Below are 12,882 nucleotides of genomic sequence, written 5' to 3' on the forward strand. Positions count from 1 at the left end.
GTGTGTTTGATGGAGGAACTCCTAATTTATCCCAGGTCATGGCAGCCTTTAGAGAAGAGGTCCAACTGTGGTCTGTAGCTGGGGCTCGAGGAGTTTCTTATCTCCTTGCCCTAGCTCCCACCTCCTAATTGCCCTGTGTAGGTGGTCTGGTCCTTTAAGTGTTTAGTGTGTCTAAGAGAGTGTGTTCTTCCTAGGGTGTGTTACAGACCCTTTATCCCTGTAACATTTTTGTTTTGGGGGCTCTTTCCCCCCTTTTCTTTCTTCTTAATATATTGATGCACAGCTCTCCTGCGCATTCGAGAAAAATTCCATCAGAAAACAAGATCTTTATAGGTTAAAACCCAGCTAGAAAAGACATTGGTAGCTAGCATAGAGATTTCATAATTGAAGAACCAGATAGGTGATTGCATTGACAGATAAATGGTATTTCAAAAACTCGACCTGCGAGATAAATGGTATTTCATAATTTAAGAACCAGATAGATGATTGCATTTACAGACAAATGGTTGGCATTAAATCACAATGTGGGTATAGCTAGCTCACATTAGGTGATTATATCATCCCTTGATAAACCAAAAGAAATGAACATTACAGGGTGTGTCACTGTAACTAAGTTTAATGCTTTGTGTGTATCTCCTTCAAATGCATGCACAAGAGATCAACAAGGTAATGTACAACATCTTGTTTATGTTATGAAAAACTTGATCTAAGCTGAAACGCAAAAACTGAAGAGCAGAGTACGAAGTTACACTAGTTTAATTTGAAATATCAGCAATTTCCCCTCTATTTACAGTGATACACCATTATGTTATGATAAACAGTAGTTTCCTGATAAAGGTAAAACCTTTCTTGTAATTTACTGTGAAATTTAGTTAAAAATAATCACAGAAAGCATATGAAAAATTAATATACTTAATTTTTTTAAGACTCTTTGAATAAATAGACACGAGAATATATTATACAGCCCGCCATAGTTGTACCTGTTTGAAGCTCGGGAAGATCATCATTTGGCCATATGTTTGGTCGGCAGTATGATGGGAATCTAAATGTAATCATCGTCAGATGTGATAAGAAAGCAAACATGAACTAATAATTTATTATCAATGCGAACATCAAAAATTGCAACTCAATAGGTGTTAAACTTATTAAATATATATGTAACATCTTGTCTGAAAAGATGGTATAAAACTGCTCATATTAAGTAACAAATGTTTCAGATCCTGAATGACAACCATCTTGAGCTGCAGCAAGATGGTGAAATTCTAATGAAATGAAAGATGACTTCATTGCATACATTAGGATCGGAACAATAATGAAATCAACTTGTTTTCAGTAATTCTATAAACTAACTGCAAGTTCCACAGAAAACTAAACTATGATGCTTCAAGCATTATACCTAGTTAAAAGCACATCGTCAGTGGTAGGGACATCAAATAATGGGTTGGCAAAATACGAGCCTTTGAATGTGTCTGCATAAGATGGTCGAATAATGTTAACATACTAAGACATTACATTATTTATTTTTTAAAAAAGACACATCACTGACTGTAAAAAAAATGACATCACATTAGTTATAAAAACACAGCTAGCAAAACCAAAAGATTAATTTGCATTGGATCGAGCTGTTGCAATAATGGACTGTTTTACTTTAGCAGTTGGTTTTTCCTGCTAAATTATTTCTTTCACCAAAATTAATCCTTAAATCGACAACCTTAGAGGATGAGAGCATGCATAGAGACTGATCTTGGGTATAAAATCAGATATATGTCCCCCAAAGTTTAGTGGCCTTTTGCAATATTCATTCAGGAATATCTAGTGCTCCACATGCTAGGGTCCATGACTACACAGAACGAAAAAATGTATTCGACCAAATTTGCCAGACTCAAATTTCTGTTTCCCATGACTCCAACCGAAGTTATATCTGCAAAGCAAAGTAAATGCATATGAAGCATAAAAGGAAGTGGCAAATATAGGTAATAGTCAAGAAAGTAGACGACAAAACCTATGAGAAGTAATTGTATTTTTTCAGGTTGGATATCTTGTTTCGTTTCAACTCACTAAACACACTTGCTTTCAAGCTTATTTAATTCAGCTGTAAAGAAAAGAACAAACCAATTCCAACATGGACCGACACTTCAGAGGATCCTCTAAGCCTTTATATAGAACGCCTAAGTAGGGAAGGTGTACTAAAAAGAAACTCAAAAGTAGCAATAATAATACAGGCCGAAGAGGAGGAGCTTGAACAATACAATTAAACATCACAATCAGGAAGACACCCAACTTTATTAAGAAAGACAAAGTTCATACAAGAAAAAAAAAGGAAATAAGGAAAGGAGGGACATTGGAAATTAGATGAATACATAATTGAAACACCTTAAGCTATCGATCGCAACATTGGAAACTAGATGAATATAATTGAAACACAATTGGGACAGATGGTTTTTTGCTTTTATCTAAGAGAACGTTAAATATGACCTGCTATTTGGGTCTTCCAGTCCTTTCTTCACTTCTTCAGGAAGGTTTGCAACCCTAACAAACAGCACGGGGTTTTTGAGTGTAGAAAAACAGCTTAACAGCACGAAGAACCCTGCTAATGAGGGCCTGAATAAACATAAGACAACATGCCTTGGCGCCAGGCGCAGCAGCCTTTTCCTGAGCTCGGGATAACCAGGTACCTGCACGCACAAAGCAAGCATACACCGTCCGTGACTCGAAGTTTGCTGGGTATCGTCACACGCCAGTCCCAAACGCTGTGGTACTAGTACTCACGTCGGCGATGGAGACGATGCCGAGCCCTTGGCGCCCGAAGCCATCCCCGATCACGCCGTTCAGGTCCTTGCCCCTATCCTGCGCCCCCGCGCGCGCCGTCAGAGCCACAGAAGTGCAAAAGAGACCGACCAAATGCTGCCGAGATCGCTTCACCGAGCTGCCAGCGAGCCGCGTGGGTGCTTTGTGGGAGGTGAGAGTTGGTTACCTCGAGGTCGGCGAAGGGGATGGTGACGACGCGGGCGGACGCCGGCCGCTGCTCCATCGCGAGGTCGGCCGGCCGGCAGGTCCCGGGTCGATCTGCCTCCGGCGGGCGTCGGCCGTGGCCCGAGGAGAGAGTGCTGGCGGCCTAGCGGGACTCTCCCTCTGCCTCTCGCGGTTCCCCGGTGGAAATTTGCGTGGCTCTAGTTTTTCTTTAAAAAAAAAAGAGTAAAAAAAGGTCGCGTGGCTCTAGTTGATGTAGGTGAACGTTGATGCAGACTCATCATCCTACGCGTCGAAAACTGATTTGTGAACTGTGATCGAGAGCCAAGTGGGCATCTGCCGTTTGCTTGCAATGGCACAAGGCAATACGGGCCCGGCGGTCGCGTGGCCACCCTGTGCTTGGCTGCTCGCCCTTCCTACGATGCCAAAGAAGCTACTACAGGTCAAACGAATCTCCAAGCGAGAGCATTTAGGCTTAATGGCAGGGGGGCAGACGAAAAGACACTCTTTTTTTTTTGAGACGACACTCCATCGAACACCATTAACACAGCATAATACTTTCATTTCAAGGCCAATGAGTTACAATTGTCAAAAGTTGTCTAGGTTGCGACTAAAAGCCAGTTACAATTGACATAAGTTGTCTAGGTCGCGACTAACGGCGGCGACTAGCATGCAAACAGGCATTTCGTGCAATCGTGCAAGCAGTGCACTCCGTCCTCACGATCCTCATCCAATGGTGCATGCAGGTTTTGCTCATAAACCCCTCCACTTCTCCCCTCAGTCTCACGCGCAAGTTGCGCCCACGACCAAACCCAGAAGATCACGTCGATCGTGATTGCCGCGCCCTCGATCGTGGCCGCCGTGCCGCCGCCGTCAAATGGACGGCACCACTGGAACTGCAAAGGAAGGGAGTGCACGACCTCGATCGTGACTGCCGCGCCGCCGTCGTCAACTGGACGGCGCCATCGGAACTGCTGCCGCGCGAGTGCGCGACCTCGATCTTGGCTGCCGCGTCGTCGTTGTCAACTGGACGACAGCGTCACCAAAACTGCAGCCGCGCTCCTGACAAGGCCTGCGCATGGAGCGCAGCCTCATGTTGTGATCATCCCAGCACGCTATTGCGGTACATGTTGCAGTTGGTTGTCTTCACATTATTCTGCTTGTCAGGTGAGGAACTAGGGCAATGATTGCACAAATGCAAGCAAATTTCTGCTCCAAATATGTGGCCAAGTATGATCCGCTGCAGGGGCGGATCCAGTAGGGGGCTCGAGCCCCCCTGCCCCCGGAAACTCCATTGGAGCCCCCCCTTGATTTTTTCCCCTGCCATTGAAGAAAGCTCAAGGTTGAAGATGAACAGTGTGTAGTTGAGCCCCCCTCCCTTTCTAATTTGGATCCGCCACTGATCCGCTGCTAGCTTTGAGAAGGAAGATGTCAAGCGCGCACAATAAGTTTGAAGATACGTTTCAAATGGCAAAGACAGCAGACAGGGGCATGGATATTCTGTTACAAAATTTAGAATCTCTATCATTGTTGTTTTAGCCTTGCTCTCGCACCAGACAAGAACATGAACTTTTTATTGGCTGCAGCATTCCAAATGATGTTGCTATTTTTTTCACACCACATAACAGAAAATCGATTACAATCATCTCACAGAGAGCAACAATTACACAGTAACATCTTCCATTCCATAGACGGGCATCCCTGCAGGCAACCGCTGCAGCCTACATGCCAGCTTGGATGGAGGGGCACCGCTGCACGCCGTCTTGGAGGAGCGGTGGCGCAGGTGTATCAGCTTCAAGGCGGCGCCGGCGCAACAGCGGCCCAGGGGCAGACCTATTGAAGCCTGCAGGCCAGCTCGGATGGAGGTACTGCACGCCCGCTTGGAGGAGCGGCAGCGCAGGTGGATCCGCATTGGCATGAGGGCGCGGCTGCCCTGGACGCCTGGCGGCGGTGCGGCCACGCATCTGCCCTGGCCGCCTGGCGACAGCGCGGCAGCGCGGCAGCGGACCAGGGGCAGGGCACTGCCGTGCATATCGGAGGAAGGAGCAGACCTCCATTGACGGCCAGGAGGCCACGAGACAGGTGCAAGCCCATGGACCCAGTGGCTCTAGAGGCGGCGCAGGACCTGGGCGTGCCCGGCGGCGACGGCGCAGGGACGCCCGACGGCGACGGCACAGGTCGTCCCAGGCCGAGCTCAAACACAAATGAATGCAAAGGAAGGGAGGTTTTGGTGATTTCCCTTTGCACTGGAGAGAGGACCGTCGGGGGCTTCTGTGTGAAAAATGAAAATACAAGGTACCGTAGGATGACCATCGGGCGGCCCAGGGGCGCTGCTTGCACCCTTGCACGGGTGTGCTGTTTGCACCCAAGTTGGACCTGCGACTAACAGCCTGTTCAGTAAAAAAAAGAGCAAAGCTAAACTACTCAAAATCGCCATGGAAACTTTTCAGCTAAACATCCTCAAAAGTAGGAAGCTTGACCGAATATGGAAGATACCTGCAAGTTGGAAATAGAGAAATTCATAAGCATTAAATGTGATGCAAAACTAAATAATGAGGGGAAATACAGAGTCTAGTGCTGTTCTGGAGACAAACCTAATACCATAGAACATAATGAACCATTAACCATAGAACATAATGAACAACGAAGAGAGAACTAGTGCCACCCAAACCCATGAGCTAAGATACAATTTCTAGATTATGGAGTCCTTGTAAACTAAATTCTAAATATTCTGCAGTAAAGCACCTAGCTTTTCATCAAACCACAACTAAAGGAAACACAGACAGGGGAGCTAAGATTGATCAACAAGTGGTTGAAAGATGTAATATACCGGTGTAAATTGGTGACTCTTAGGTGCATCTCCAATCCTCTTTAGTTCAAATTATACTGCTTCTCCAAAATAAGGTCCTATTTTTTTAGAAAAGTAGCACAAATATATTAATTATTAACTAATGAGGGTTGGAGGTAAACCTAACAGTCACCAATTAGCACCATACAACATATAAGCACATAAACAGATAGGGAATGCATGACTACACGATAAATAACAGAATTATCTAAAGCTGCCTACATACATGCTACACCTCGCAAGACAACACAAATGCCAAGATACAAATAATGAATATTGTCGTCATTGGAGGCAAGGCTGTGAGGAACCAGTTGATGAGAGACTCATTAACCAAGTACAGCCTCGTACTATGAGACCACTGCATTTGTTCTAGGGCCCCAACTTCCGAGCACCCTGCAGAGAACCTGCAGGTATTTCGAAGCTACAAGCAGAGCTTCCCCCAATTGGCATGGGACCCTTACACATAAACAACACAAGATCAAAAGGCAACCTAAGATCACACCATTCGCACTTCGATTAGAAGTCTGATACATGCCACAATCAAGAGCTTGCATCATCTAACACCGGGAGTTAGCAAGGCCGCATCAGATGAATTATAAAAACTATTGAGGCAAGGCATTCTACCTTGTTTAGATACTGCTGGGATACATGAAGACGCGGACCTTCTTACCCTGCATCACCACCACAAAAACCACCGAGCAAGGCATCAGAAATGCACCAAGCAAAACGCTACCTGGAAACACGAAATCCAGCGAACGGGAGCTCACCATGGAGTTGGGCGGGAGGTTGGACCGGAACTTGGCGCGCACGACGCCGGAGTTGCCGTGCGGGCGCGTCACCTTGCCCCAGATGCACCGGATGCTGGTGCCGTCGCTCTTGGTCTTAGCCTTGTAGACGTAGGCGATCCGCTTGCCGCCGTACCACGCCACATCCTCCTTGGTGCTGACGCCCTCGATCTGCAGCAGCGACGTGTTCTCGTACTGGTTCGACTTGGACCGCTTGTAGCCCAGGATCGTGCCCCGCACGTACATCCTGCGCAAAACCGAAACGGAATCGGATCAGATGATTCCCCTGACGAAGGGGGGTGGGGGGGGCTGTTTGGCGTCAGTGTGGCGTACCTGACGCGCTGGCCTTGGCGTCCCTTCACCATACTCGCCGCCGCCGGAGGCCTCGCCGACGAGGGTTTGAGAGGTTGAGGGGAGTGGAAGGAAGTGACGGCGCAGCGAATGAACCCTAGGTCTGTGGTGGTGGGGATTTAAAAGTTTCCGGTGCTTGATTGGACGGCTGCGATTGCATCGAATGGCGCGTCAGTAAAATGGGCCTAGCCCACCTTAAGAAATGGTGGTCCAGCCTAGCAACTCTGTCCGGCCCACAAATGTTCCCGTGTGGCCGCGTCGAAATCAGCCCGTTAATCTGGGTTCTCAGGCCTAAATGCAACTTGTAGTGGTTTCTCAAAAAAAAAAATGCAACTTGTAGTGTAGTCCGGCATGAGCTCTCTCTCTCTCTCTCGCGTCATGCATAATTGCATACTATGCGTGCTGACGTGTTCTTGCAATGATTTTCTGTGTGGTGTGTGTAGGCCTAGGTGTGTGCCTCAACGCGGAGGCGCTTTGCCAAGTGTCGACCATGACCGGCAAGTGGCAAGCCACGCAGATCGAGATGTTCGGTTTTCCTATCCCCCGTGACGCCATCGTCGTGACAAAACTAACCCTGGCCGGCTCTTGTGATGATCACAAATCACCGACGTGGACCTGAGCTTGCTCACAAATTGACTTGGGCAAAGAGGACTCCTGCAGCAAGAAAAACCACTGGCAAATATTTTTATTTCTCGCTCCTCCTCTCCGGAACTTAAATAAATTTCTGGATCCTTTTGAAGGATTGGGCTCTGATGACTTGTAACTGTTAGATACAATCCATAATAAAATAATAGTTTTGTGTTACTCACCCTGTTCGGCCGGTGGATTGAGCCTCCAGCCCTACAGTAACTCTCTCTCACGTTACTCCAGCTCCATCCTCCAGCCACCAGCCAGGTAACAGTGTTTTTCTCTCACACTACTCCAGCTCCAGCCTGCTGAACACGGTGACTATCTATCTAGTATAGTCTAAATAGAAATGGACAAGTTCGCTGGTGTGTGGGAATGGAATATGCTTCTGGATTTCTGAAACGCGCAGGCCGAGCGCAAACAGATAATGAGCAGATATGATTGTGCTCACGTACATTGAATACCTCCTGTGTCATTTGCCCTTTTTCACTCGCATAGGTGTTGATCCACTCGCATACGTAGTATCCATATAAGTTGTTTCCTAGCTCCTGTCTCCAACACTATGGGCAAATGTGGGTTACAATATAAAATTTTCCTGATGTTTATTACGAATGACACTAGTAGCGAGAATATATTCATACCGGAAAATCAGTCAGCCAACGAAGAGGCTCGATTTCACCTTTCAAGCCTATGTGTTTGCGGAGGTAGCGACTCCATGCAGTATTTATCACCTCGATGAGATCTTGGTACTTTGATTTATCTTGCCTTAACGAGTCGTACACCTAGATCTTGGTACCTGTGAGAAGAATGCATCTATTTTTTACACTTTCATTTGCCTATCGACTTATTTTAGGAGCTTAAGCTATCACCAGTATATACTTCAGCAATCCTTGTCTTCAAAATGCAAGCTTTAGGTAGTGTTTAATCTTTAGATAAAATATATCCAGAAAATGTCATAAAGTATAGCAAATATTTATTTAATAAGAAATAAATTAGGTGAGAGATATTAACATCCTATATTGCACTTCTATCATAAAGTATAACTCAAAACCTTAAGAAGGGTTAAGTGTGAGTATACTCAAAACAGGATATTAACATCCTATATTGCACTTCTATCAAGTTAATACATAAATGGGAATGTCTGCATAAGTAGCTATATTGGTATGGCAGTTGTAATACTAATTCGATGGAAGTGCCAAGTGTTAGCCTGATAAAAAACAACTGGTCAAACTGGCCTTGCAAATATAAGGAAGCTAAGAATTTCTTAGCAGCAACTTTGCCTTGGCACACACTAAGGCATTTTCCTTAGCAGCTAGAAACCAACATGACTATCTGCAGTCTAGCACATGAACTGGCATGTTATAAACCGCAGTGATGGAAGCCAGTACTAAAGGTCTAAAATTACAGTAACTGTATGGTACAATAAGGTAATATAAATCAATTGATAAAATTCAGAAGCAGATGTCACACTGCTGAACACATCAAAGTAAATTCAGGTTATCTTGCATCTAGAAATTTGATTGCAAGCTCAGTTAAAGCTCGAAGGCTACATCTGCCACAGATAGAAAGATAAGGAACCACCTGAATGTAATCGCAATGGAACACTTCATCAATATTTACTTGCTTCTATTTCCTCTACACTGAAAAAGAAAACTAAAAACTGCATAAACACGAATATGGGGAAAATAGGAATCTGAATCCTAGAGCAAAGGAATTGGTTTGACAAGAACACAGCAAAAGAATTTGTCTCGCGAGTGTACTAAGGGTTGTGATGGCTTCCTCGGTGTCCTCCCTCTAATGGGAGATGATCGAACAGTAAGATCAGCTTCTCGGCTACCCGTACCGGTGCTAATTGCTAAGGGTTAAGCATGGCGTGCTGCCGACAGTGGGCAGCAAAAGCCTGGGCGAGGAAGCAGGGGTAGACAACGGCGCAGTGAGAGGAAGTGAAGCAAGCAAAGGACCAGAATATCGGCCTTACCAAGAGTGCACCCGTGGTGGTCGTGGCCAGTGCAGGGCGACGTCGGGGCGCGGCGCCGGGGATGAGGTCGTGGCGGCGGCGCACGGGGCCGGCGCAGGGCGGCGTCGGGGTGCCGAGGTCGGGACGCGGACTTCGAGGATGAGGTTGGGGCGGCGGCAGCGCGGCGGCGTCGGCGCGGCGGCCGGGGGACGCGTAGGGCTGCGAGGCCGGCACGGCGTGCCGGGCCGAGGAGGTCGATGGCGACCCGCAGCGGTGCACGATGTCGATCTGAAAATTGTGATTTGTGGGAGAGAAGGGAAGGGGATTTGTTGGGGAGTGTTTGGTTAGTGCCGGCTGGTATTATCAGCCGGCACTAACGTGCCCCTGTGACATCATCGGGACAAGTTAGTGCCGGCTGGTAATCCTAGCCGGCACTAACATACGAACGTTAGTGCCGGCTAGTATTACCAACCGGCACTAATCTGTCTAAACTGGCGGGAAAGAAAATTTGGCCGCGCCAAATCTCTTTTCCACAAAATTTTTAATAATAGTAAATTTATTCATAATAGGCTTAATAATTAGATTAATATAACAAAAATTGGTATATTTATTTTTAAGCATATTATTAATTATATATATACAATAATAATAGTAATTGAAGTAAATTAACTAATATGCTTCCATTATCAATTATGTGTAGCTTATAGGATTTATAGTATATTTGAGGAGTACCCAGACGGGACCTTGATACTATTCAAGCAATCAAACATATTTTGCGGGAACTCTCTTCTTTACCGGCTGCCCATCAACATCACCTAGATCATCTCGCCTGATCTTATACCGCAAAGCGCTGCAAACAGGACAAGCTTCCAAGTTCTCGTATTCGCCTTGATACATGATGCAGTCGTTAGGACAAGCGTGAATCTTCTGCACGTCCAATCCAAGAAGGCAAACCATCTTTTTAGCTTCGTATGTTGTTGACGGCAGTTCATTACCCTCAGGAAGCATGTTCTTTACAATCTTTAATAGCTCACCAAATCCCTTATCGGTGACACCATTAGTTGCCTTCCATTTCAGCATCTCCAGCGTGGTACCCAACTTCTTCTGCTCCAGTTTGCAACTAGGGAACAACGGTCTTTTGTGATCCTCCAACATCTTCTCGAACTTTAATGTCTTCTTCACAATCTCACTGGCTTTCTGTGAATCAAGCAACGCCTGACCTAGCTCGTTAGGTGGCTCCTCTTGTGCAACATTTGCTTCACCCTCGTACATTGGTTCATCTTAAAAGCCACCTGCTTCATGAACCCATGCCCAATCTGGAAGGTTGTTATCATCATCGGCATCTTCTTCATTATCTTCCATCATAACTCCAACTTCGCCGTGCTTGGTCCAAATGGTATAGTTACTCATGAAACCATTCAAGGCCAGGTGATTCAATAGAGTATCTCTTTTTCGGAATTTCTTTTATTTTCGCAAACACTGCATGGACAACACATTAAACCCTTTGGCGACCTATTTGCCATTGCCGCCTTGAGAAAAGAATCTAAACCTTGAATCCACGCCGAGGTGCTCCGACTGTCGTGTATCCATTGCCGGTCCATCTGTAATTAATTACCGTATAAAAACAAAAATCAATTCTACATATCTCAAATTGGCATAATTGTCGCTAAAAGAACGTGCACAAATAAATGTCTCTAACATCCAACACAAACTATCCAAAGAAATTAGAATATGCAAACTATCGGCGAAACTTATTTCTTGTGGAACTTATGTACAAATTAAAAAAATCATGCTCATTATCCCTAAAAACAAGTTACTATTAAGTAATTCGAAATTTTTTTGTAAATGTGTCATAGGCCACCTATCTAGTAAAACTAAAGTAAATAGCAAAATAAATTGGCACAATAACATATACACATGTCACCATGAAATAATTCGAAAAAATCATTCTAAATGTGTGATAGCCTAGTAAACCTTCTCTAAAAAACAACAAATAATTCTACCTTGCTCAAATTAATGAACAAATTGATAAATCATGCTCATTTTCCCTCATCCTTAAAATCCTTAAAATTTTGCATAATAACATATACACATGTCCCCGTGAAATAATTCAAAAAAATTACTCTAAATGCGTCATAGTCAAACTATCTAGTAAACCTTCTCTAAAAATTAACTAATCAATCCTACTTTGCTCAAATTAATGAACAAATTGAAAAATTATGCTCATTTTTCCTCAACCTTAAAATCACTATTTTCTTTATCTAGAAAGCATGAAACAAAGAATAAACACCGTGAAAGAAGAGTGAAAGAAGCTACTAAACTTTGGTGCACTTGGATGGATGAAATCCTCACAAATTTTAGAGAAAATGGGCAGCACTGTGAAAGAAGAGTGAAAGGAGGGGATGATTTATACGGGGCAAGTTAGTGCCGGCTAGTGGATTTAGCCGGCACTAAACATCGACGTTAGTGCCGGCTGGGGTTGCTAGCCGGCACTAACGTGCCCGCCGGGTACTGTTCAGGCACGTTAGTGCCGGCTCCTGGTTGACCGGCACTAACGTGCTAGTACCAATATCCACTTCTCCAGTAGTGCGTTACAGTGCCCGTCAGTGCTGCCGTCTGACTGGCTGCCTATTTTCTAGTTTTCTACACTAGTATAGACATCCTCCGACCCGATTCTTATCGAGCTAGCGCTTGGTTCGTTGGAACAAGGCAACTATTAGCTGATGATGAGTGCACTGTCTGAACATGTCATGGATGGCGAACGCTTTGGCTGGTTCATCGTTGAAGAGGCCTGCATGCACGCAGTAACTTTCTTAATCTATCTTTCAAATTTCTAAAATATATTGTTTTTTTTAGGACGGAGGAAGTACGTCCGAATGGAAAATCGACGAGGACGACCAGCAGGAAACGGAATAATAATTCAAGTCGCCCGACTGAGCTTGCCGTGGCTTTGGCCGTTTAATTATTTGACGTTGTCTCGATCACTCATTTAGCAGTGTGCCTGGGCACGGAAAATCTTGAGGAGGCGCGGTGCTGGACGTTGTCCGATCCACACCACCGTTGCAACTTGCAACGTTTCTCTTTTTCGTGGCGATTGCATTGATTAACAGTTTGTGATTGACCAAGCTAAAGTGCTACGTGTATAATGGATTATATATATATATACACTCCGCTTAAGAGCGAAAGGGTATGTCCTACCGACTAAATTTTTTATTTCTCCAGCACACAGGACATACCTTGTTACTACTAAAGAGAAACTGCTGACTGAATGTTACAGTGAAGCTTTGCAACTTTCGATACATCTAGTACACATGCATGTTCCACACAGCAAAGTTACATTTTTT

General features: G+C 45.0%; 2 protein-coding genes across 8 annotated transcripts in view; both read right to left on the reverse strand.

Annotated features, from left to right (window-relative positions):
* The window catches only part of LOC120664692, a 32,233-nt gene extending 29,048 nt beyond the window's left edge, over positions 1 to 3,185 (reverse strand). For 2 of the 5 annotated variants that reach the window (XR_005670981.1, XR_005670980.1), the window contains exons 1-6: positions 2,975 to 3,185; positions 2,770 to 2,847; positions 2,626 to 2,675; positions 2,476 to 2,529; positions 1,869 to 1,921; positions 981 to 1,042 (exon numbers count right to left, since the gene is read on the reverse strand). Coding sequence is in view for 1 of the 5 variants with exons in the window: in XM_039943991.1 (XP_039799925.1) it covers positions 981 to 1,042; positions 1,869 to 1,921; positions 2,476 to 2,529; positions 2,626 to 2,675; positions 2,770 to 2,847; positions 2,975 to 3,031 (354 nt within the window). In the remaining 4 variants the exon portion in view is untranslated. The remainder of the gene's footprint in view (positions 1 to 980; positions 1,043 to 1,868; positions 1,922 to 2,475; positions 2,530 to 2,625; positions 2,676 to 2,769; positions 2,848 to 2,974) is intronic. The other 3 variants (XR_005670983.1, XR_005670984.1, XM_039943991.1) reach the window with 2 other exon arrangements.
* Positions 3,186 to 3,503: 318 nt separating this feature from the next.
* LOC120664694 (60S ribosomal protein L35a-1-like) lies at positions 3,504 to 9,832 on the reverse strand. 3 transcript variants are annotated; one of them, XM_039943995.1, is made up of 6 exons: positions 9,560 to 9,832; positions 8,223 to 8,377; positions 6,937 to 8,141; positions 6,586 to 6,850; positions 6,443 to 6,489; positions 4,525 to 5,346 (listed from the first exon to the last, which is right to left on the reverse strand). In XM_039943995.1, the coding sequence occupies exons 3-5, from the start codon at positions 6,966 to 6,968 to the stop codon at positions 6,448 to 6,450; spliced, it is 339 nt and encodes a 112-aa protein (XP_039799929.1). In that variant the 5' UTR covers positions 6,969 to 8,141; positions 8,223 to 8,377; positions 9,560 to 9,832; the 3' UTR covers positions 4,525 to 5,346; positions 6,443 to 6,447. The 3 variants fall into 3 exon arrangements, 2 of the variants coding, with proteins under 2 accessions (XP_039799929.1, XP_039799928.1); XM_039943994.1 differs by having other exon boundaries at positions 4,526 to 5,466; XR_005670985.1 differs by lacking the exons at positions 4,525 to 5,346; positions 8,223 to 8,377; positions 9,560 to 9,832 and adding exons at positions 3,504 to 3,627; positions 5,358 to 5,466 and having other exon boundaries at positions 6,937 to 7,125.
* Between the last annotated feature and the right edge of the window lie 3,050 nt (positions 9,833 to 12,882).

The sequence above is a fragment of the Panicum virgatum genome, chromosome 3N (genome assembly GCF_016808335.1).
Source record: "Panicum virgatum strain AP13 chromosome 3N, P.virgatum_v5, whole genome shotgun sequence".
NCBI classification, from domain to species: domain Eukaryota; kingdom Viridiplantae; phylum Streptophyta; class Magnoliopsida; order Poales; family Poaceae; genus Panicum; species Panicum virgatum.